This window comes from Xiphophorus hellerii, chromosome 1 (assembly GCF_003331165.1).
Source record: "Xiphophorus hellerii strain 12219 chromosome 1, Xiphophorus_hellerii-4.1, whole genome shotgun sequence".
NCBI lineage: Eukaryota > Metazoa > Chordata > Actinopteri > Cyprinodontiformes > Poeciliidae > Xiphophorus > Xiphophorus hellerii.
In genome coordinates, this window is record NC_045672.1 from 1724694 (window position 1) to 1749370 (window position 24677).

Consider the following 24677-nt stretch of genomic DNA (forward strand, 5'->3'; position numbering starts at 1 on the left):
AACAAAGCTCCTCCTCTGAGCCGTTTTCAGCTCAGAAAAGCAGAGGCTTCTGCCTCTGCCTCATAGAGCTCTCCTCCCCAGCGACTCCCACCATCAGTTCATTGGATCCTTATATTTAGAACAACTGAAGGTAATATATTTACTCGATTATGCTATAAATGGCCCTATGTGTCTGGAAAACACATAATACTGCCCCTTTAACAACCAGCTGAATGGTTGCCATAGGAGATTATTTTTTTTATTTTGTTTTGCTATGATGAGGGAATAAGATTATAATATGATGTAAAACTCAAAAAGTTGATTTTACATAATACTCCCCCATTAAGACCAGCATGGTAGTAAAACTGGCAGCAGGTGAGGGTCAGGTTGGGTTAAGGTGGAGGAGGACTGGGAGGAGATTTACTTCTGGGAATCAGAATAGAGAATAACCTGAAGAGCACAGATGTGCTATGACTCACTTTCACTTTGTTTTTTTTACCACACTGGACCTTGACAGGTAGTAAGCTGCACACATACTGTAACAGTCCTCACATACAGAAAACACTGCACAGCGCTCATGTATGCTGTATATTCTCATTAGGGATCTCAATGTGGTTTTCCTCACCTTCACACCATCCATGGCTGTCATAAGACAGCCACTGGATAGAAAAAAAGCAAAGAAGAGGCAAAAAAGAGAAGGGAAAGAGAAGGCAAGGGATGGACAGAGAAGGTGTATTTTTCTCTGAGAGAGAGAGCGACAGGGGGAGGGGGACAAGGTGAGGAGGCGGAGAGATGAGAAGTGAGGGAGGGAATGATGTAGAAAGGGAGGAGAAGGATGAGCTACACTTGGATGAAGGACTCCAGAAGAATGAGGAGAGACTTTTCAGAGTTAGCTTCAGAGAGGCTACTTTCCATGACTCTGGTCATTTGATCAGCTGTAAATATATATATAAAAAACAACAAGCAGCTGCAGCGATGGACAGATGGAGCCCTGAGGATAACTGGACACTCACACACTGACATGATTATGATTTCTCTCCGTCCCTCCGGCTGTTGAAGCTGCTCTGAGGAGAGCTGACAGAGTTTTAAGCTGTTTAAGCCTCCAGGATGAGCGACCGCCGGGTCTGAAATCCAAAAGAAGTTAAGAGGAAAGTTCAGGGACACTGATGGAAACTGCTGGAGCCACAATGGAAATACACACCTGCCTGTGCTTGGTTTTCATTACTGCAACTCCAAGAGGTAAGCTACTTCATTTCCTCAGCTGTATCATCCCTGATTTCCTCTGGTAATGTAGATTACTGTCCAAAAATATTAAAGGGACAGAAAAACAAACATACAAAAAGAGAGGCAGAGAAAAAGGAACTTAACAATGAATCTTTGCATTGCATCACGTAATAACATATAATAGTATGGCTTTTTGTTTTGTTGTTTTATTTTGTAATTATATCACATAGTACAGAATATGCCATCATGTATTTTATTGCATCCCAGTTATCACATCCTGTTTCCTTGCATATAATAATCACACCACACCATATCATATTACATCGCATCATATCCCGTTGTATCAAATTTCATTGCCACATCACAGAGTATCAAATTGTATCATATCAATGCATAGTTATGCATTATATCACATTATATTATATCATACATGAGATTACATCACATTACTTACTAGCATATTGTTCTGTATGTATGTAAATCACTGTATTGGATTATTATATATGTCATTACATTATTTTTGTATTATATCACATGAGATTGCTTTATTGTGTCAAATTATATACAGTCATATCACATATATCGTATCAAATCATATATCGTATTGTGTCAGGGCGTTACATCATACAGTAATGTATCACATATCACTTTGTATCATATCGTGTATCACACTGAACAAGATTGTATGTCATAGTATCATGTAATAACAGGCATTTATATTGTATCATATTAAATACTGTATTGTATTGTATTGTATTGTATTGCTTCAAATAACCACATTAGATATCTTTATATCACAGTGTATCAGAATTATATTGTCATGTTTTTTAGCTTACATAATGAGGAAGTAGTGGACTTTTACCTGGATCCAGGTGAGCTAATCAGAGGAATGTGGAACAGCTGGGAGAGGAGATGCTGATACTAATTACCATAGTACTATATGATACTGAGATAGGCAGAAAGGAAACTACAAACCAAGAAGGAAATACACTGACAGAGGATGAACTAAAACACAGTTCCTTTTCATCACTTCCTTTTAAATGAATTCAGAAGTGATCCAAATACAAAAAATAGAAAACCAAAATGAAAACAATCAATGATCATAACATACATCGCATTGTTTAATCATATCACTGTGTTTTAAATAGCATTGAATCGTATTACATCACTTTGTTACTTTATCACTATCTGACAGTGCTTGGGATCATACTCTTATTACTGACAAAATATACTTATTTAGTTTAGATGACAATATTCAAAATGAAATGCCTCAACAGAGAAAGCACTCCAGTTGCTGATTCTTAATGACTTGCTATTAATCACCAAACACTGCTTACATTTAATTTTTCTTGACAGTGTACCCTGACTATTAAATGATTCAGTGTTCATGAATTCACCTGTGTGCAGATTTTTTCTCTGAATGTGACTCCCAAAAATTCTCCAAAAACCCACATTTTTGTGAATTTTTTTGTAGCTCAAATCAAAATATTCAAGAGAAAATGTAACTTGGGAAGGTGAAACACCTGAACATAGCGTTACTTGATGCTGTTAGCTGGCATTTGCAAAGCAGCCAATCCAGGACCAGCATTTGTTTTCTTGGTGCTGATTGGATGTAGAGCTAAGAGTGGAAGTAAAGAAGATTGTAGATGTTAGCCCTAAGATGGTTTCCACTGTGTACTAATGTATATTTAGGTATATTTGATGTTTGAACCAATAAAATAGACAAGTGAAAGTGTTTTTAGAGGGGTTTTCAAGTATTCAAGGTTTTTATGTATCTGTGCATTACCCCAGTGAATAGCAATGTTCTCTATGTATTTTTGTCCCTAGTTAACTGTAGAAAAAATATTTATATGTATCAACAAGGCAGCAGAGGGACTTGTCTTTCTGAAAAATTTAATTCAACCCTTCTTTCAATTTTCTTCTAATCCAAGTCATCTTTCTACAGTCCAGCTATTCATTAAGAGAGTAAGGACTTTAGCACTCAAGGCTAAACTCCCAATATGATTCATAATCTCTGACAAAAGCACAACCTTAAGAACACAAAATGTGTTTTCTACAGTTTTGGTTTTTAATTAAATTAGGTCAACCACTATTGCTGGAGCTTTATTAAATAATATATATATGCATTTGCCTAGCCTAGAAGTAATATGTCCTGTTTTGCTGCTGGTGCCACGGTGATCAGAAAGAGCCAAGATTTACAGAATGTCACAGTAAACAAATCTTGATCAGTCCCACACACACTGTCAGGACAGGAGCTCTCCCATCCAATTCCATTAGCTGCAAGGCAGCTTTGTAGTCATCTGAAACATCACTTCTTTAATAAACACATGAACCCGCATGTCTCCGACCCGGCATGCATAAGAAAAAAAACAACAAACATCAGTTTTTCCATCAGAACATGCACAAACATTTCAAGTTATCATGCGTCTGGACTTGTCAAACAGACTCAGGTTCAAACAGCAATCGAAGGGTTGGGTTATGGTGGAGGGGTGTGGGTAAAAAGACATATCAGTTTAATAAGGTATTGATCCAAATCCTTTCAAAATGGCAGAAGCCAGTCTTCAGCCAGCCAAAGGACAGTCCATCAGTTTTGATTGAGTGGGCAGCAGATGTGAGCGAGGCACAGTGATGGCAACACCTGTATCACCAATCTGGAAACACGAGTTAATACAAACATCTTCATTCATGATGTTCAAACACACCTGGTAAAATAAATCCTGAAAGTATTCACACAATCTAACTGTTTCAAGTTTGGTTTTTTTCCACTTCCTGTTTTGTTTGAAATGGATCAAAGTATATTTCTTTTTAACAGGAGCTGGGGTGTAATTATGTAAAATCAACTTTTTCTTATATTGTTACCAAAAACAAACCTGTGTGCAGTTAGCAAACACCTGGTGGAACAGCTGAGCTTATCATACAAGCTACTTCTCAGTCCCACGCTCCAAAGAATAGCTAACAGAGAAACACTAGTTGCATTTACATTATCTATAAAATTGTAAAAAACTAAAAACAAAACACTGAAAAACAGCTGTCATGCCTGAATGTTTAAAAACGCTGGATTCACAAGCTTTTAACTTAGAAAATTGTAAAGGTTTATTTTTGCAAGGGAGTTACAGAGTGTGTAGTTCTCTGAGAAAAACAATACTCTGATTTATCTGTGATACATAATTTAGGAAAATGTAGGAAAAATTAAAGGGTGTGAATACTTTCTGAAGGTTTTCCTTCCTGTTCCTTCAGGTCACTAAGCTAACTGTTAGAGACAGAAAAATCTCCCTGAGCTCTGGTACAATTGATATTTTTGCACAATGAGTTCAAATAAGGAAAGACGAGACAATGAAAAATGTATTTGGGCAAACATAATGAAATATCAAAAACTAGAAAAAAAAAAATCAAATAATTTCCAATGAAAATGGAATAGAGGAGGCAGAGAGGCTTTTTGACTGAAACACTCATCTGTCCACTTTTGCTTTTCCTGCCTGCCTCCCTTTGTCTCCTCTCCCAGATACTGTCTCATGTAACCACAGGCCACCTGTATAATAGAGGTCACCCTCCCTCCACATTACAGTCTGTGTTCTTCAGCGGAGCCGCATCAGCTAAATTCACAGAGGATAAATGTGTTGTAAAAAAAAAAGCAATATGCATTCGAATCAATGCGAGATTACTCTATTTCAAGCATGAATATGAAAACAGAAACTCCTTGCAAGAAATTTGCACATGCATAGCAGAAAGTCAAAGCTTTCTCTATTGATTTTTAATGTCTTCTTTTCCTTCAGTGTACTCCCAAGTTGGACCTCGTGCCCATGCTGAAGAGAGGCTTCTTCAGAATCTGTTTGCGCATTACAATAAGCTCTCTCGGCCTGTGCAAAACACTTCAGACACGGTGCTGGTCCACTTCGGCTTGTCTATTGCTCAGCTAATTGATGTGGTGAGTGAAACCAAGCAGCTGTGTTACAGTTCTTCTGGACTGCTTTCTGACTCCACATTTTCAAAACAGTTAAGGAGGCAGTTTATATAAAATCAACTTTTCTGAGCTTTCCATTATTTTAGAATGTTATTCCATCATCAAAAACAAACCTAGAGCGATTATTTGATTCTCTCATGCATGTTTGAGAAATTCTTCAATCTCCATGGATGATGCTCCTCCTCAAAGCTAAAGTTTCCAAGCAACTGGGCTTTCACCCACAGAACATGGCATACTGGGTAAATTCAAACAAAGCAAACACACATGTTTAGCGCTAGCAGTAGAAACAACTTATGGTTTTTTACTAAAGACCAGGGGAGAAAGTAGTTTTAAATTCTTGTCGGTACTATGACGAAAATCATCAGAGACTCATTGTGCGAACCAAAACAAATAAAAACATTAATATTTTACTTTCCTATGGGCTACCTGTATTGATAATGCAGAAAGTAGAAGCACTTCCCAATGTGGAAAAATTATATTTTCTGTCATACAGGGTGGAAAGTAATAAGTTACATTTACATTTATTGATGTAATTACAATTTGTCTAATTTGTCCTTTAAGTTGTTTACAAAACCAGACCATTTACTTTAACTTGAATTTGTTTTGAGTAAAGTTACTCTGTTACATTTAAATTTTTTTTTTTCAATAAGATGTCATGGTGTTGCATCGATGGGAAGACAGAATAACAAAAACCCAGCAAGTTCATTTCACGTTAACTTCTGACAAAAAGAAAACATCTTACTGTACATAAGGCATCAATTTAACTCTAAGTATAAAAAAAGGCAACAGATTTATCATACATTGTAAACTTTAATATTTTAACAACAAATGTAACTCAATTTTATCAGGTACTTGTGATTATAATTTGTATTGATTAAAACTGAAAACAGAAAATCAGGCATAGTTTGGAGTTGGTTATTTAAAACTAATTTCCAATATCTTATGTCAGCTGCTGTTTGTTACTCCTATTTAATAGTTTTAAATTACCGACTCCAAATGTCCATTAAAAATGCACGTAATATTTTGTGTTGCTTTTTATTTATAAATGTGCTCATTTAAATAAAAACAGTTTGAGACCAATATGTTCTGATTTCCTTTGTGATGAACTGAACTTTGTTTTGCTCATCATAAAGCAACTAAAGTAAAAATGTAATGAAATTTACAGAATTTTTTAAAATCAAAAATAACTGTAGTTTTACTTGAGTTGTAGCTCCAAAGTGACAACTCTGGCACAGCTTCCTTAAGACGGGCTCTTTATTAAATGCCGTGAAAACTACAGAAATAAAAGACAAAGCTTTAGACATAGATACATTTACAAACAGACAGATGACACGTGCTTTGACAAACGTTACCTCGTGGCCGCCTGCCACTTCGGAGGTCTTTAACGATTAATTTGTCGTTGTTCACTCTAAACCAAAAATATTAAGCAATTAAAACACCATAAAAACACCATAACCAATAAATTCACAAAACATTACAAACATAACTACAAAATACCTTGACAACAACAAGACACGAGGCTGCTACACATAGCTCTGTTCCAGGCTTCTGCTTCTTCTGTTTATTTAAGTCTCGCAGCCTCACACATGTACACAAATCTCGCGATAACTTTCGACAAAAATAATTTGACACGAAATAAAATACAATCATTTAACACAAATCTTAAAACGTGAACCAAACAACTTAAAATACGTTATTCTATCTTTTAGAAATAAACATACATTTTTTCAAGAATAAACTTATTTTATTGACACTTACACGAGTAGCCTACATTATTTACTCTTTCCACCTCTGCTGGCATGTATAAACAATTGTATACTGTAGCATCTGCAGTAACTTTTTTATTTTTGGCATATATTTCTATATTGGCTAAATTGTACTGGTAACACATTTGAAAGCTCCATAGCTAATTAGCAGATTAGCTTCCACAGTAAATCACACTGCATGGGGGGCTTGTGGTTTGCCATTATGTTCCTTTGCATCATTAATGTGTCTTTTCAGTTGCAATCCTTCTGTTTATCCAGACTCATTACAGCCAGCACAAACCGTCATCGAGAAAGTAAAACACATTTTGAGACAGATCACTTATCAGCGGAAATGAAACCACAACAAAGGAGATTCTATTAGTTTCCACCAAATTAAATCCAGTTGCCAGATAATGCTAATGCACGCAGTAAATAGTCACAGCTGTCATTCAAACAGATATCCAGTCACATTACGTCTTGCCAAAATATCTTCATTCACAGTTTCCAACACATCCATGTGTATTTTATTTTCATATATGCATGCAACACAGTTGTATATATCCACACAGTCTGCTTAAAGGACCTTATACATTATGCACCCTGCCTTACTTTCGGGAAAAATGTCCTCTTTTTTTTGACATTCGGTTAGCTGACAGCGCTTGCTCCAAATGCCTGGTTGTGAGTGTCAACTCCAGCTGAAGTTGTCTTTTCCTATGGAGTGTATTCACTGACTGCAACGTCTTACAGGCTGCTGGAGAAGAGCTGGAGAAAGCAGCTTGCCAGAAAAGTAGCAGGGCGCTTCTGCAGGAAGCTGATATTTTTATTTTCTTGGTGTGTTACACAATGAACCTCTGGAAATACTGATGTATTTATCTATGAAGGAAGTTTAAGCTGCAATAACTACTTTTCTTTCTATTAAAAGGATGAGAAGAACCAGATGATGACGACAAACGTGTGGGTTAAGCAAGTAAGAGATTATGAGAGAACCAGATAAATGCTGATATAAAACTGCAATGCATGAACATAACATGTTTTTCTGCAGGAATGGAACGACTACAAACTCCGTTGGAACCCGGAGGAATACGAAAACGTCACGTCAATACGCATCCCATCAGAGATCATCTGGAGACCTGATATCGTCCTCTACAACAAGTTTGGATCAGTTTCAGCAGATAATCTAGAACCACTTCTCTGTCACCATTTTCAAAATCATGCGTCAAGCCACTTCCGGATTTTGACGACTTAACTCCACACAGATGGCGCGAAGGGAGGAAAACGTGATGGATCTCTTTCCTTGTCTTTTGCCCGTTTCATGAAGTAATTTGGTGGAAATGAATGCGAATCAGGTCAACTTTAATGAAAAAGCTTAGAAAGTAATACGCACTGTTAGGAGTGAGGAATGAACTGTAATTGGCTGTGTCTAAGGTGGCAGCAGCAGTTATGGTGTCTGCAATGAAACGGGTTCAAAATCAGGGAAGTTAACTAAATTTTAAAAAACTACTCCAGGAACAAAAAACACATTGTTGTACAGTGTTGTTTACACATAATTGCAGTTTTAATTGAGCAGGTCAACCATTTTGAAGATTTTCTTCATAATATTTCAATCCTTATTTTAGTTTTAAAAAGCAATAGGGGTTTCTCAGTGAGGACAAACCAAACACCTATTCAACTACAAAATATATTAACACATTTGTTAGAACTATCAATATGTTGTGATACAGATAATTTGTGAAAAATATCAAGATCTTCTGCCTTCCTCCCAGTGCTAATCAGAACCAAACAATAAGAGCTAGGAGGCGGGTCTTTGCACTGAAGTCTAACGCTAGTTAGCATGGCCACAAATAACAACAAATAAACCGTTTTATTGCAACAGTAAGTCATTTCTGTGCCATTAACACATTAAGTTGCTTGTACATGAGCATGATTGACAGCGTTAAGACCCTCCCTCTGGCTCTGCTTGATTGCTTTTGGTCAGGAGTGCTGTAATTTAGCTGCACTTAGTCACATGATCAATAACCAGATGTTACCTCTGGCACAAACCAAGAACAAGATAACAGGAAATGGTTGGAGGAGGATGGTGATGATGGTGCAGCACATTTTTAATGGCTTATTGCGTGAACAAACTTATTCATTTTCTGATTTGAATTGCATTTCTTGTTTAATGGAGATGCTGCGATTGCGAAATTATGTCTTTTGACTATAGCAGAAGATAGACAAAATCTTGCTCCCATTTGTAATGGAAATACAGATAAAGAAGAAGATTAAGATAAAAAATCCATCATGCAGAGAACAGCTTGCTGTGGCTGAGATACCAGGAGACCAACAACATATTTTTTTTGTTTTTCATACTATAAAATGCTCTTATATAGGATAAGCTGTTGCTTTCAAACTTTGACAGATGTACTCTTCAGATGACTCAAATGATGGGGCGCGTGTGGTGCTCAGGTGTTTGATGGCAAATCTGAAATGAAATGAAAGCTTTAGTGTCCACAAAGAGATTAGCCAAATAAACTAAAGGGAGATAATTAAAGAAAGGAGAGTTGAGCAGCTGCTGCTCTGCCAGATCAAAGCTCTGTCATCAAAACTGGCATCAAAACAACATTTATGAATTATTTACCTACAACTTTTTTTTTTTCTTTAGACGAGTTTTTTTGTGCATACTTATCAAACAACACAAATTTAAACCCAATATCTAAATTTGTAGTTTTATAATATTTTGTCATATGCATTAATAATTTAATTACAAACATCAATATATTGTGTTGTTTCTTCAACACTAATAAATTTGTATTCACAATCACACCAAATCCTATTTAAATTAATAAAAACAAAGAAATAATTTTGCCATTATTTGGACCTATTGTATGAAATTTCAAATGTAACAATGTAGCCATTTCCATTATACTTATTTTTTTTTAATCCAGTAGAGATGTGGTTGAGAATTGGTAAAACCTCAGCCAATCCAAAATGCACTTTGACCAATGTTCGAGAAACAGTCAGCACAACACACACAATGTTTTATCATCATGACAGAGACGTAAACGTCTTTCCTTTATGCCCCTCTCTTTTTCAGTGCAGACGGCGACTTTGCTGTGACTCACCTCACCAAAGCCCACCTGTTCTATGACGGTCAAATAAAGTGGACGCCTCCAGCCATTTACAAGTCGTCGTGCAGCATAGACGTCACATTTTTTCCCTTCGACCAGCAGAGCTGCAAGATGAAGTTTGGCTCCTGGACCTACGACCGAGCCAAGATCGACCTGATCAACATGGCCAGCGATGTGGACCAGATGGACTACTGGGAGAGCGGCGAGTGGGTCATCGTCAATGCAGTGGGCAAGTACAACACGAAAAAGTACGAGTGTTGTACGGAGATCTATGCGGATATCACTTACTACTTCATCATTCGGAGGCTTCCCTTGTTCTACACCATCAACTTGATCATCCCCTGTCTGCTCATCTCCTGTTTGACTGTTCTGGTCTTTTATTTGCCATCCCAGTGCGGAGAGAAGATCACCTTATGTATTTCGGTTCTACTGTCCCTAACCGTGTTTCTCTTGCTAATCACAGAGATTATCCCGTCCACGTCACTGGTGATCCCCCTGATTGGTGAATACCTGCTGTTCACCATGGTCTTTGTCACACTCTCCATCATAATCACGGTCTTTGTGTTGAATGTGCATCACCGGTCGCCCAAAACTCATGGTATGCCTCATTGGGTGCGCAGAGTTTTCTTGGACTTGGTTCCTCGAGTCCTCTTTATGAAACGTCCGCCGGGAACAGCGAAACAGCACTGCAAGAAGCTCATTGAGATGATGCACCGCCCGACCATGATTTCCACAACAAACAACTCACAGGCTTTTTGGATTGGTCTGGACATGGAGCTGAGACAGATGACGCAGACAGACAACACACTCCCAAAAACTCCCACTGACAGTCCGAGAATCCTTGTTTGCTCACCTTCTCCACCTTCTTCCTCCCGAGAAGACCACTGTAACGACCATCCGCTCAGCACCAACATCTTCCACAGATCAGCATCCGCCAAATACTCGGCCCTCACAGAGAAGCATTCCCTACGCAGACACAACTCTGCGACCATGTGCGCCTCTCAGTTGTCTTTGCCTCCGACTTTGGCTCTGGACTCACTTCACAACTTGTCCAGTGAGCAGCCAAGTTCTCTGTCCCTCAACGGCCATTCCCAAAGCGCGGAGCAAATGTGCAACCAGCATGATCAGGCTCCACCAACATCTGAACATCTCTGCCGCTCACAGAGCTTCCAGTACTGCTGTCTGCATGACGATGGCTTACTGGGGTTTCCAAGGCAGCTGAAAGAAATGGTCTCTAAGGAGCACTTGGCCAAATCCCCAACAAGAGTGCCAACCAAAGAAGCAAGCACCCAACAAGATACTCCTATTCCAGCAATTTCTCCAGCTATGCAACGAGCCATAGAGGGAGTTCAATACATCGCAGACCATCTCAAAGCAGAGGATGCAGACTTTTCAGTAAGTTATAAGAATTTACTTTTTTTATAGAAACTCAAAAAACCTTGGTGATAAAATAAGCAGTTAGAAGCACAAAGAGCAGGTAACTTTAGCTTATAGTTAAGGTAGAGACCTTAGCACCTTATAGTTATGCATCAAGTAAATGTCATAGTGGACGCTACTCGCTTAACCCACATGCAGAACACAAACAGGAGATGGAGGAATCAGATAAGTGAAATTTATTGATGAACAGAACAGTTGGTGAAATGTGAGTAATTTCTAGCACCACTGGATCCGGAGCATCAGTGATGTGAGGGCTGGGGAGATGAGAGGTAAGTGGGTAGTAAGAATTAAGCGGAAGGAGTAATGGAACGGGCTTACTGGGTGGGATTAAATGGATCCGCCAGGGAGGGAAAAGGTTGGGATGCTAGAGTCTGGGTTCTTGCGTAAGAGGGAGGTGCGGTCCGGGTTCCGATGGCTGGAGGTGTTCGCGATTGCCGAAGGAAGGCACGTCTGAGGGCGGGCAGGTAGTCGGACAGTAGGTCGACTGAGGTGCGGATCCTCTCCAGTTTTAGATGAATTTTCCAGATGAATTCACAACGGGGGTTCTTGGTTATGGATCTGAAAGCTCGGGCAACACAATAGGCAAACTCCACGAGAGGAAACCAAAATAATTATAACACTCAGGCGCCGGAGAACTGGCCGCCCGCTCCTCTTATGCTGGCGTTAATTAAGCTGATAACGCACAGGTGCACGGGGTCACAAAAACAGCTCCCTACGGATCCAAAAACTCCAGTATCCAACAGTAAACAAACTGTGACCAGACTAGATTTCACATAGAAATAGTTCTGTCAAAAAGTGTTAAACCATTGGTCATTTTTCCTTTTATCCCAAAGAGCCAGGCTTGTTTGTAATCTTTTCAATGTGATTCTGATCATGGCATGTGGAAAGTAATTTGTGGAAAGTAATTTGTGAAAGCTGAAAGGCGAAGGACAGATGAAAACGTGTGAGGCCTAACAAAATTCTCTTCCACAGACAAACTCTTTAAGTCTTTCATTAGAAAACAGAGGAAAAAAATCCAGCAAAGCCACAACTCAGGGCCTGAGATATCCATTATCTTCAGCTGCATCTGCTCTATGTCAAGTTTTCAGCTGATTGCCCTTAAGAAATCCATTTGTTGCTAAATTTTCTATAGATTTAACTGAAGAAATGGGAACAAAATTTGTCCTTGTGGCAAGCTGCTAAAGAACAAATGGTTAAAGATCCCATTAGAAATTGGCTCTTTGTCCAAGATGCTGTTTTTTGTCAACTTAACACTTATTTTATATCTACAGGCTCACATGTCAAAAGTTAAGTGGTTTAACAAACAAAATAAACATTCAATTGGAAATGGTCAGTGGACTGAAAATGGGATAGAATAGAATAGAATAGAATAGAATAGAATAGAATAGAACAGAATAGAACAGACTTTTTGTCCCCTAGAGGAAATTTGTCATGTACTCCAGGGTGTATATTGCATAATAGTAGCTGCCTAAACACACAATAAATCCATGTGCACATCATATATATAGCTAGAAATCTGAACAACATACACCACAGTTTAAAGACAACACAACCCAAAGTACTGCTAACCTCCCAGCAACCTATCATCTGTTTAAAACTTTGATTCAAAATGTTTATGGAGATGAGTACAAAAGAGTATTTAAAACAGTCCAATTTAGTTTTTGGGATTTGTACCTTCTACTGAAGGGGAAGAGCTCATATTCCCCACACAGGATGTGGAACGGATCCAACAACACCCAATGAGCAAGAAAGGCCTTAAGAAACCTTTAGAAACTTATTATAGTGAGCACTTCAAAAGATTACCAAAATCTGTCTTTTTTGGAAGCAAAATATATGGAAAAATGTTGGACACTATGAACTCCAGTAAGTAAATTAGACTGAGGACATTAAGTGTTCTCTTTTAAAGACAAGCTTTCTGTTTCTTTCTCCTTCAAACATCCTAAATGTAAGTTTACAGTGAAAGGTTATTCTCACTGCCTTCCACATTAGAGATGAGATATAGCTGAGTACACTGTGATCTGAGAAAGGTAGAAGGATGTCCTCTCTGCAATGTAAAGTGAAAGACATCTGCCTCCATCTGCTTGTAAACCAACTGAGACATTTTCAACAGAATTTAAAGACAAGCCGGTGTTTGCTGCTGAATTATCACTTCTGTGTGTCTCGTTTCTGATGCTACAAAAATGTCCATAATACACGTCTTCAAAATCATTTCTTCATCATATGAAATACAACTCTGCAGTTTCCATAGTGCATTTTTCTGCTGTGTGCCTCATAAACACACTATTAGAAAAAACTAGTGAACCAAAGCATAAAGAACCAAAGCATAAAGAAGAGATTTAATTTTAACTAGGCATGTCTCATTCAGGATTTCTTTTCTCCTCATCTGGATCCATTTCATTTATGCATAGGCGTCAGGAGATACTTTATTAAAGTTAATAAAATCAAAGTCATGTTTTGGCTTGAAAACGGCAGTGTTAAAGTGCAGTTTCATTTCATAACCAATGACATTCTGGATAGGGCATCCTTTCTATTTTTCCTCCAAAACTGTTCTTTCTTACTGCAGCAGAGAATTCGTCCCAACCAGTTTCTGTAGGTCAGCCTCAGTATGGCAGGTATCTGCAGGGGTCAGGAATACAATAATACAATAAACTGAATATACTCAAGACCTCCTCGAAGAACACTTATCACTCCCCATTTATTTAGTTCAAGCAACAAACAAACCTTAACACACAATGGAAACAGTCTTTAGCTTTATCACAGAAGCTAACATCCACATTCTTCCTCATCTCCAATCTTGGGGTTACAGCCAATCAGCGACAAGGAAAATGAATCAGGCTCCTGGATAGGCTGCAGTGCAAACAAAAGCCATATTATACGGCTCGTAAGAGAGTTCAACATTTCAGTGGTGAGTGGACAAAAACGCTGCCAGCTTCGGAAGTATTTTGTTTTGAACATCTTAAAAAGGTGTTCCTGCTGCATTGTGGGATGTGACAGCTGAGTGAAGAGCGAGTCATATGTTATAGACATAAAAAAGTTTGAAAAAAGCGTTAATTGACTCAGATTCAGTCAACAAGACAATGTCCAAACCTGTTTTTGTGATGCACATAATAAAATTAACTTTGTGGAGTGTGTGGCTGACATAAACATAAATACTGCACTGAGTTTTATCCCATTATGATTCTTAAGAAATGAATGATCAGGACCTCTAGCCGAGAATTAACTGAGACTTGTTGTTTTATTTTAGCATTTGCTGTCTAGCATGTTTTTCTTGAAAGAATGCTAAATAATATACTTCCAAGTCTTATTAGCCCGCACTCACTGTTGAAATCTTCATAATTTATGAAGCTATTAAAACTTTGGTCTTAATTTTGAAGACATTCAAACTCAAAACTCAGATTACAGGAAAGAACAACTCATAAAAACTAATTAAAACCGACCCCAGATTAAGGATATTGGATACTTTGGTAAATACTTTCATTTTCTAAATGAAAGAAAATGAAGAACTTCATTTGGAAGCAGTAATGACAAAAATAAGGATCCTTTTAGGGTAAGATTAGACTTTCATTCAGATTTCATAGCTGCTTAAAAGTGTACCTTTAGTTTACCTTTTTGGCTTGAGTTTTATGGAGGAGTTGGGTTGTAAATATACATCCAGCTCATGACACAAGGCGATACATCAGAAGAATCTGTAATCAGTGTACAATGTTCTGGTATATACTGTATATATATCACAACTTTTATGCTTGTCTAATACTGACATAGTCGTAATATAACAAGCATTAAAAAGCATTTTATATGTTTTTACATGTTGACATAAGATGGCCAGGTGCAAAACAGACCAAAAAACCTTAAATATTTATATTTAATTTAGCTAGCTACGAAGCAGATGCTAATGTTAGAGCCATTAACAGCTGACTGTTACCTAAATTAAATTGTTCTCACTGTCATGTATCTTATCTGTCTCTTTGTCACTCTTTCTTTTTCCTACTAAGTGCTCAATATGTTGCCAGATAAATTATCTGAAAGTGACGGAGGTTTCTTCAATGACGAAGTTTGATGAGGTTTCCGCGTTTTTTTAGCTAACATTATCAACAGAAGAGGACGACTAAAGAATTACTCCCTTTATAGTAGCAGACAGACACAACAGGAGTTGAGCTTGAATCCCTCGCCTTCATATTTGAAGGAGTAACATATACTTACATCACCTAACAAAGTAACATTAAGACAGCAATTACAAAGCTCTTAGAGAGACAGACTCTCCTGGGAAATATTGTCTACTTATAATGTTGAAAGCTCCCATCCAACTCTGGTTATCAGTAGTCAATACCATCCCTGAAGTAGAGAAGTCTCTGATTAAAGTCAGTTAGGAGAAAGTCTAGACTTTAATCCAATTAAGATGAAGTGTCATGGCATTGAACTGGCGACTCATACTTAAAACATCTACAGGGATGCTGAGTTAAAACATAACTCCAAAGTAAAGTGGGTCTAAACTTCACCACAACGATTTAAATGAACCAGTTGCTGTTATCATAAATGCTTGATGCCAACTTTAGTTTTCAGATTTAGGGGCTAAAGTATTTCTTCACACAGAGATGGGTTAGTTTGAAAAGCTTTTTCTCTTCAAAAATGGAACCTTCATGCTAAAAGGTTTTTTTTTTGTATTTTATGGTTATCTTTGTCTATTAGAATTTGTTTTTTATAAAATATTTCAAAATTCAAATAAACAACAATCTCTAAACGTTTGCACGGCACTGTGGGTAACATTTTTAAAGTGTCCAGAAAAGCAAAAATTTAGTAATATAATTTGTAAAGAATTGAAAATGGAAGAATTAAAACACAACTTTTTATTAGAATGTATGTACACGCAGTTTGACATTTCAAAAAGAAATCCGCTTAATGGAAATTGTCAATTTTTGAAAAAACTGTGTTTTTGGCCGTATCAAAATTGGTTTATTTTGCAAAACTGCAATGGAAACACTCTTTTGCATCACTCAAGTCTCATGATCAAAGTATCAACTTAATTATAAAACTAATCAATTAAATGGATAAAATGATGCAACAGATTCAACTTGCAAACCACGAAGAAGACGACAGGAAGTGGTTGGAGGATGGCGGGAGGCGTGTTTATTAATGACGTAATGCGTGAACAAACGTATTGACGTGTGATTTTAATTGCGTTTCTTATGTAATAGAAAAACAGCAATTGCGAAGTTGTGTTTTTTTGATGTTGTGTTGTTTGTGTACATTTATAATGGAAATATAGCTGGTGATGTAGCAGTGATAGGCTGCTTTCCATCCAGTAGCACTGGAAATCCGACACAGGAAGAACAGATGCCTGAGAGTGGAAAAAGCAGAAATACTACATTACAATGAACTACAGCCACAGGACGCCAGTCATAAAACAGCAGGACATCTATAATTTGACCATGAATATTTCATGGCAAAGATTGAGTGACATTTAGAAGGAAGCGGCCTCTTGCTGAAAAACAGCATCATCCGTTCAAGACAGATCAATCAAAGTTGAAAACTGCCAGCTGCTAAACGGAAAAGTGTTGTGGTGTGAAATTTGAAATATCCCTTTGAGGTTTTTTTTTGTCCTTTCTGCCAGGTGAAGGAGGACTGGAAATACGTGGCGATGGTCATTGACAGGATATTCCTCTGGATGTTTGTACTGGTGTGTATTCTGGGATCTGTGGGACTCTTCCTCCCTCCCTGGCTGGCTGGGATGATCTAGCAGCTTTGAGGAACATGAGAGCTGATAGGACGACGGGCTTGTCACATGTTGTAAGAAAAAAAGTTTATCGTGAATCTTTTTTCTTTCTGTTTCGGGGAACTCCATGTCACAGTCTTTGCTCTTATCCTTTGTAATCAAAAGGATACAAAGAATAAGAGGAACAAGATGGAATATATATCACTGATCCCTGTGGGCACATACATTCTTTATGAGGGCAAAAGGTCAACAACAAAAATACACTTCAATGCCACACCATCCTGACTCTGAGCTGCACAGCTCAAACTCTCATGCTGTGATAAAACGTCAAAAGCCGAATCCTGATACACCAGAAGACTCAACATCCAGATTGCTAATAATAGGACAATATGAGGTGGAATACATCCCAACAATGCCAAGATTACAGTGTCTGGGTGGAACAAAGCTGACAATGAACTGATGTCATGAAATATTCATGAGATATCCATAAAGTAATGTTTCTGTGAAAATTTGTCTGAGTTTTTCCTTGGGATGGATATTTTATTTGTTTTAGGTAAATGTGAGTAACCTGGTGTTAAATGTTGAATTGTATCCATTCTCTGAGGCTTCATAAGCATTCTGTCCTTTCATTAATGGCTGTATGCACAGATAAACACATGCACTTTTAGTATTTTCCTTGATGAGTGTACATATGGACACGGTGGCGTGCCATGAGGTTTCAGTCAGGGCCTTCAATAGATGTCAACTATACCTGAACAATACACACGTGCAGGGCAATGCAAAAATTATGCGACACACCAAGCAACAGGTATTGAATAATATGCAAATAAATAAAAATATGCCAAAAAAGCAACAATGGAGCCCAACAATGCATATATCATTGCACTGATATGCAATGATATCAGTGCACATATAACTATGTATATGTGCACTGTTATCAGTGCAGGAAAGAATGCACATAATTGAACAGCCAGCAATTTAGCAAAACTTTTATATGTTCCCCAGTTCAGCTCAACATCAATTCATACTGGTCAAATAGCATATGTGAAGAATTTAAAGTAAAAATATTAAGTAAAGTTTGTATGAGAATGTAATAGAAAAGTAACACTCACGCATTACTTGTAATTAAATTAAACACAGGTTGTTGTGCTCAGTGCTAGCTGTGTTAGCCACTCGTAGCGCTTATAGTTACAGACTTTAAAGCGTTTTACAAAGTTCTTACTTTCTTACTTTCTGTGTTAGTGAATCGAGGTTTGGTGTGGATTTTCCATTTTTAGTGTTTTTTTTTTTAATTATCCGTGAAAGAGTGTTTTTAAAAAGGCGATTTTGATAAGTCAACCGGCGTTGAAGTGGCTACCATTTTGTAAATACCAAAATGTTCACTACAGTGGCAAGGCCAGTGGGACGTACTGTCATTGTATGTTAATTTTGATTGGCTGATAATTCTGTCAGTCTTGCCAACCATAGACATAATATAAAGAGTAGACCCGGCATTGGCTGCTCTGGCGTAGGAAATACGGTGGCCAAGATGGCCGCCCTAAATCTTGTCAGCGACAATAGGCAAGAGAGGTCCATGAGGCTTCTATTCTTTATATATGTCTATGATGCCAACCATGGCCTGTTGCATGGCATTTTTGACTGGAGGGTAAATGAATTTATACAGCAGGTCCTGAGGTGGAGCTGCTCGCCAGAGGCGTCTAAGGCACTTTTTAAAGTAGGAAAGTGAAGTGAAACCTCAATAATACCAATAAGAAACTTGTTTGTACAGTAAAAATGTAATTATAGTTCAAATTAAATATGATTAAAACATTTTACACTTTTCAATTTTCTAGGGCTAGCAGAGAAGGCCCTGCTGGCCCTGACAACACACCACTGCATGGACATGCTCAAAGTATTCACACCCTCTGATATCGCTAAAAGATTCCAGTACAACCAAATGCCTTCTCTAGTGCTAGTAAAACACGTTCACCTGTCATCACTACCTAATGCTTTCCCAACAGTGGCTTAACCTTCTGGCTGTTGCCTTCCTATGCAACTCAGCTAGATTGTAATCTCTCTTCAGTGCTTTGAGTGGGATTTCTCCCATTGAACTTGATTTTTCAACCGGACCAATCAGCAAACTGAAGGTGTTGTGAATGATGATGCTGATTTTTGCGCTGTTTTAGAGTTGTATTCTGCCTGTAGTTTTAGCAACAGAGGAAGGTCATTCTGTCTGTGTATGTCTAAGACATTTTATTGCTGGCAAATACACAGGGTTGGTTACAACACAAGCAATTTCCAGTAACCTTCACCCAGCTGGCAGATTACGTACGTCATAGTCAAATGTTAGCAATACTGTAATATCAGATCCATTCTTTTAAAACTTTGGTAGAGTTCACATAGTTAGCAGGCAATCATTTTTCAAGCAAAACGTAGAACAAGGGAACACTTTTTACCACGATATGTCAGTATTGGAAATGACAGAGTCTCAGTCTACAAGAAGAAAAACTACAACATTTTATGTTAAAGAAATATATTGAGAGGAGATTTGTTTTTTTATCTATATAGATAATTTCATAACTCAGGACAGCAGTGAAGTTCTTGTAACAACTCACTTTAGTCTTCAGTTGTATCTTTGTCTTGTTTTCTGAGCAGACAGTGTGTAAACCAATGTTTTTTCTGTTCTCTAAAAGGCTTTTGTGTGGAACATGGCTGTTTAATAGAACTAAAAGTAGTATGAAACAAGGATGAAGAAAGGTACTGTATGTTGAGTTGTGTACTTCACCAATCTGACCTGGAAGAGTGACAAGAGGAAAACCACTGTTGAAAGAAAGCCAGTTGAAGTCTTGTTTGCATTTTGCCACAAACCATGACTGAAACACAGGAACACATGTCAGAGAAGACAATTGAAACTTTTTGGCCCAAACCCGAAATCCAATTGAGAATCTATACTAAGACTTCATTCTCTATCTACATTTCTGTTCATGTTTGAAATGCTGTGAAGCTTCACACATACAGTTACCACATTGGTTAAAGTTTAAAATGTTTAATTAATGCTAGGAATTAGGTTAGGACAAAGTTTTGAGGGAGCATTGAGAACATAAGTTTTTATGACCAGTATAGAGTCCAACATACACCTTATTTCCACCTGTGTTTGCTTTTAAAATATTTAAAAGTACCAACACATTTAGGATTCAATCCATACTGACTGAGAATACTGACTTGCAATCAAACTATGGCTGAACTAACTAAACTAAACTAAACAAAAGTATCTGCGAATAAAGCTGCCAGGCTGAAAGTGTTCATATTCTGTATGCTTCTGACAGCTTTATGGACAAAGTCTTCCTGGAGTATTTGCTGAAGTGTTGGAGCAGGAAGTATGTGGGAGGTGAGAGACTGCAGAGTGAGAACAGACAGCGTAAAAAAGTAAAGGATGGATAATCCTAACAAAAGTTAGAAATGCATGATTAGAGATGGTTTGAGTTTGTGAGACAAAAGAATTAAAATTCTACCCAGACAGTATTTTGTGATTTTAAAACATTGTTAAAAGGTCAGGTACCAAATGATTTTCAATTACCAGAATTTTATTAAGACTTCAACTAGGGAAAATTGTGTCTTTATATTTATGAAAAGTAATTTTTGCCCTCAGTCAAACTAAATAAAACTCTTAGAGCCACAAATGTTACATGACCTTTAGATAATTTAGCAATAGAAAAAATATGGATTTTAAAAAATCCACCATGTTATTTATATTCTTAGGTTTTTAAAAAGAAAAACAAAACTGATGCAAAAAGAGAATGGAGACATTTTCTCCTATGGCATGTAAAGGGGATGTGGAAAAGCACACAGTTCAAAACCTAATGACAGGAGGACTGAAACAGACAAACAAAGTGGACTCCTGTTGTGTGAAAGCAGCTTCTAAACAGGTGGATGAAGCAAAAGTTTCACCTGGCACTGAAACACTTTCAAGGCATTTTCCCTCATTTTCATTTCATATCTTGTTCAAAACTTGCTGCAGCCTATTATCACGGGTGGAAAAGCAGAAAGTCTGGATAGAGCTGCTATTTATGTACAATCTGTTGGATTCCCTCAAATTTCTAATCATATGTCAAATTATGCCGACTCTGTCCGCTTAATATAACTGCAGAATGTTAAAGTGGTGGCAGGTAGATGAACTTAAACATGTGGAAAGCAGCCCACCAGGCTTTAATTTACACGTCTTCATATTAAATTGGTTCCCATACATCAGCGTCTGGCCGTGCTACCTGGAGAAAACCTCAGACTGGATTAAAAAGCATGTAATGTTACACCCAACGCTATGACCTCGATTCTCACCTGAACCAACAAACTATTGTATTTCCACCAGCTCAGCAGAGCAGCCACCATTGATCGTTATGCAGATTTCACAGGAGGTACAAAATGATAATTTATCTCTATAAAAACACAGCGCATTGAACAATATCCCATCCAGACATTTTTTTTATTGAGAATGGCTCTTGGCTAAAATTATACCAAATACCTTTTTTTAAATCTCTGATTTCACATTTAGAATCAAATATAAAGAGATAAATTAAATATGAAGATGGAGATCCATCAAGGTGTTTTTCACCAGCTTCCCTAAGAGAGGTGCGCAAAATGCTATGCAAGGTCACCATGTTATTAATTACAGCTAAAGTGTCATGTTATTAAATTTACCTAGATAAAGAACTTGCCTTCAATGCTAATTTCAGTTATGACCTATGAAGATCATATGCTTTTGGGCTCAGGAATTAATTTGGACATGGACAAACATTTTAATTTAATTATCGGCCAAACCCAGTAATTAGAGATTCGGCCCACGAAGACCAACATAATAATCGAACAAGCTGTTTCCTGAACAATTATTTCTCTGTGCAGAGCATTATCTGTGGGTGTATGCAATGCACGTACAGTCATGGTCAGAGAGACACCAACATGCTGCTTCTGTCATGGCTGCTTAAACCTCAAGTCAACTGTTTGAATGAATGATTCTCAGGAGACTGAACAGGAGACTTTAAGGAATTATTTGAACAGTTCTTTTACCAATTGGAATTAGGATACACATTTAAAGTGGGAATATTATGTAAAATTGACTTTTACATCATCTTCTATTGTTATTCCCTCTGGAGTGTTGCTTTGACTCTGTCATGCATGTTTGAGAAATACTACTAATCTCCATGACAACTATTCAGAGTGCAGACAATGAACGGCATAACTGAGCGCTAAGCCCTTGTGGCCAAATAGCTCCGCCTTAGTCTCCTCTGATATGGGGGAAATTTTCTGCTGTAATCCAAGAGCACACATGTTCAATCTGAAAGCAAGATTGCATGTATTTTGTTCTCAAAACTTTTAATACTTTTGCTTAAATTTTAATTTTGAAAGCAGGACTTTATGTCTTTCTTCTCAAAACTTGTAACTCTTGTACTCAAAACTTCTCCTGGCGCTCTCACTGGGTTTGAGATTGAAGACTTAAACTGCAGGGTTTTTGAGTATTTGCACTAATTTGAATATACAAAGTACTGAAGATAAACAGTTTGTATTTACAAACATGAAGAACATTTGACTCCTGATCCAGTTTGCGATCAGTATGACTCTGTTTGGTACAATAAGTTTTGGTAATTCATCTGTGTTTGTTTAGATCCAGACTTTACTGAGATGCTGGCATATAGTTTAGGATCCATGGGTGGAAAACCACTGACTTTTAGATTGTTTTCAGGAGAATGGTGGCCCCGATAAAGATCAAAAAGGATCAAGCCCAAAACATCAAGGTTCTCCATTGCCTCATCAGGCCAGGAATCGAACCTGCGACTACCGCCACGAGGACTAAAGCCTCCATACGTGGGTCATGCTTTGCCCCTGTGCCATCATAGCACCCCTCCTGCAACACGTTTTGATAGTTGTTTTTAGGAAATGTGAGCATCTCAGTTTAGAAAACATTTTAGGTACAGCACTAACAATAAAAAATAAAAGCATGTTGGAATATTAATACACATTCAAAATTCTGTGTGATAATTGTGTTTGAGTATAATTCCAAGGTATTTGTCTGAAAAATTACGGGCATTAAAGAGGTAGGTCAAAGTTGCTGCAGAACATGTAAAGAGAGGAAAGAGTCCGGAACCAGATGGAGCGCTGACGGCTCACCTTTCAGGATGACTGAAGAAAGAAACACCAGAGCGATGTCAGGTCAGATTTCTGACGTTGGGGCCCCAGGAGAACGTTGGCCTAAACAGAACAAGCATGAAGAGATGTGAAGACAAGAGTTCACAGTTTCTACTTTATTACTTTTGCTAATTATAGCTGATACCGGGCTGTTTGCATACAATATTGAGTACATTAATGGAGATCTATCATGTTAGTGATAGTACTCATGCTAATGCTTACCTAAAGTAGCATTTTAGCTCATTTTGATATAACTTTAACAAACTAAATGGACTAAGCTGATGTTAATCAGTATAGTGACATTGCGCTAAAGTATGGTGGAGTTTGTGGTTGCATGTGACAAAATATTAAAAAATGTAATGGATATTAATGCTTTTGTAAGGCAGTGAATGCTAAAACATTGGTTGCTTAGTTTACCAGAGTGAGCAAAAAGGAAGAAAAAAAAAACTTAGTCTTGATTTCATTCCTCTGAGTTTCACAGACAATTGGATTTTTGAAGCGACTCATGCCAATTAAATGTACAACAAAGCTTCATTCCTAAAAGATACTCAGCCTGCACAGTCAGACAAAACTCTGCAGCCTTATAATACCTTCAGGTGAGCAGCTTAATAAGCCGGCCCAAATAAATGCCTGTCAGCTTGGCTTCCTAATCAATTCCCCCATCACGCCTCCTTAATCTCATAATGCTGGCCGTGATGAGCGCCGATTAACTGCAAAAACTTCCCTAATAGGTCAGCTGACAGATGTCTGCAGGAGTTGCATGGTGCATACAGATGATAGGGAATAGGGGAGTGTAAATCTGTTACCTCTTCCTTTCCCTGCAAACCTTGAGGCTCATAAATGGGGAAGGCATGAAGCTCGGACCCTCCAGGGATCCCATTAAATCCACACACATGGTGCATTTGGCCATTTTCTCCCACAATCAGCAAATTCCAAGTGATCCCCTCTGGTCACCAGCAGCCAATGAGCTGCCACTCATCAGAAACAAAGCTCAAACGCTCGGCTCCATCCACTCAACTAAAACTGTATCTCTTTGAGGTCGCTCTTACTTTAACATGAAGTTTGCCGTTATCTCTCCCCCTGCAGGACTATTGAGATTGTTCAGATTTGCTGACGGTCATTAGTTTCTCCGGTAACTGTCCTTCATGGTCTCAGGCTATCCCTGAACTTTAGTCGAGTTAGCCTTTCCTGAGTCTGTTGGGAAGAAATCATTTGTGTTTTTCTGACTTTGTTTTGGAGGGGCTGATGTAGAAATATTTACCTTGGGGGCAAGGGAGTGGCAAGAGGTCTTAGCAGGGGGGCAATGCTGGAACTCCTCAGTGAAGAATGTGAAAATCTCACCCCCTGGATGTAAACAG

General features: G+C 37.9%; 1 protein-coding gene across 1 annotated transcript; it reads left to right on the top strand.

Annotated features, from left to right (window-relative positions):
• Positions 1–809: 809 nt before the first annotated feature.
• LOC116723473 (neuronal acetylcholine receptor subunit alpha-2-like) lies at positions 810–23150 on the top strand. Its single transcript, XM_032568456.1, has 6 exons — positions 810–1218; positions 4977–5128; positions 7832–7876; positions 7952–8061; positions 9983–11411; positions 17062–23150. Exons 1-6 carry the CDS (start codon positions 1146–1148, stop codon positions 17185–17187), a joined length of 1935 nt encoding a protein of 644 aa, XP_032424347.1. The 5' UTR covers positions 810–1145; the 3' UTR covers positions 17188–23150.
• The last annotated feature ends 1527 nt before the right edge of the window (positions 23151–24677 follow it).

Bases quoted from the DNA above. Each gene is read 5' to 3' on its own strand.
- LOC116723473 (XM_032568456.1), top strand. From the start codon at position 1,146: ATGGAAACTGCTGGAGCCACAATGGAAATACACACCTGCCTGTGCTTG. The intron at 1,219-4,976 runs GTAAGCTACTTC...CTTTTCCTTCAG, and splicing joins CATTACTGCAACTCCAAGAG to TGTACTCCCAAGTTGGACCT. The intron at 7,877-7,951 runs GTAAGAGATTAT...GTTTTTCTGCAG, and splicing joins CAAACGTGTGGGTTAAGCAA to GAATGGAACGACTACAAACT.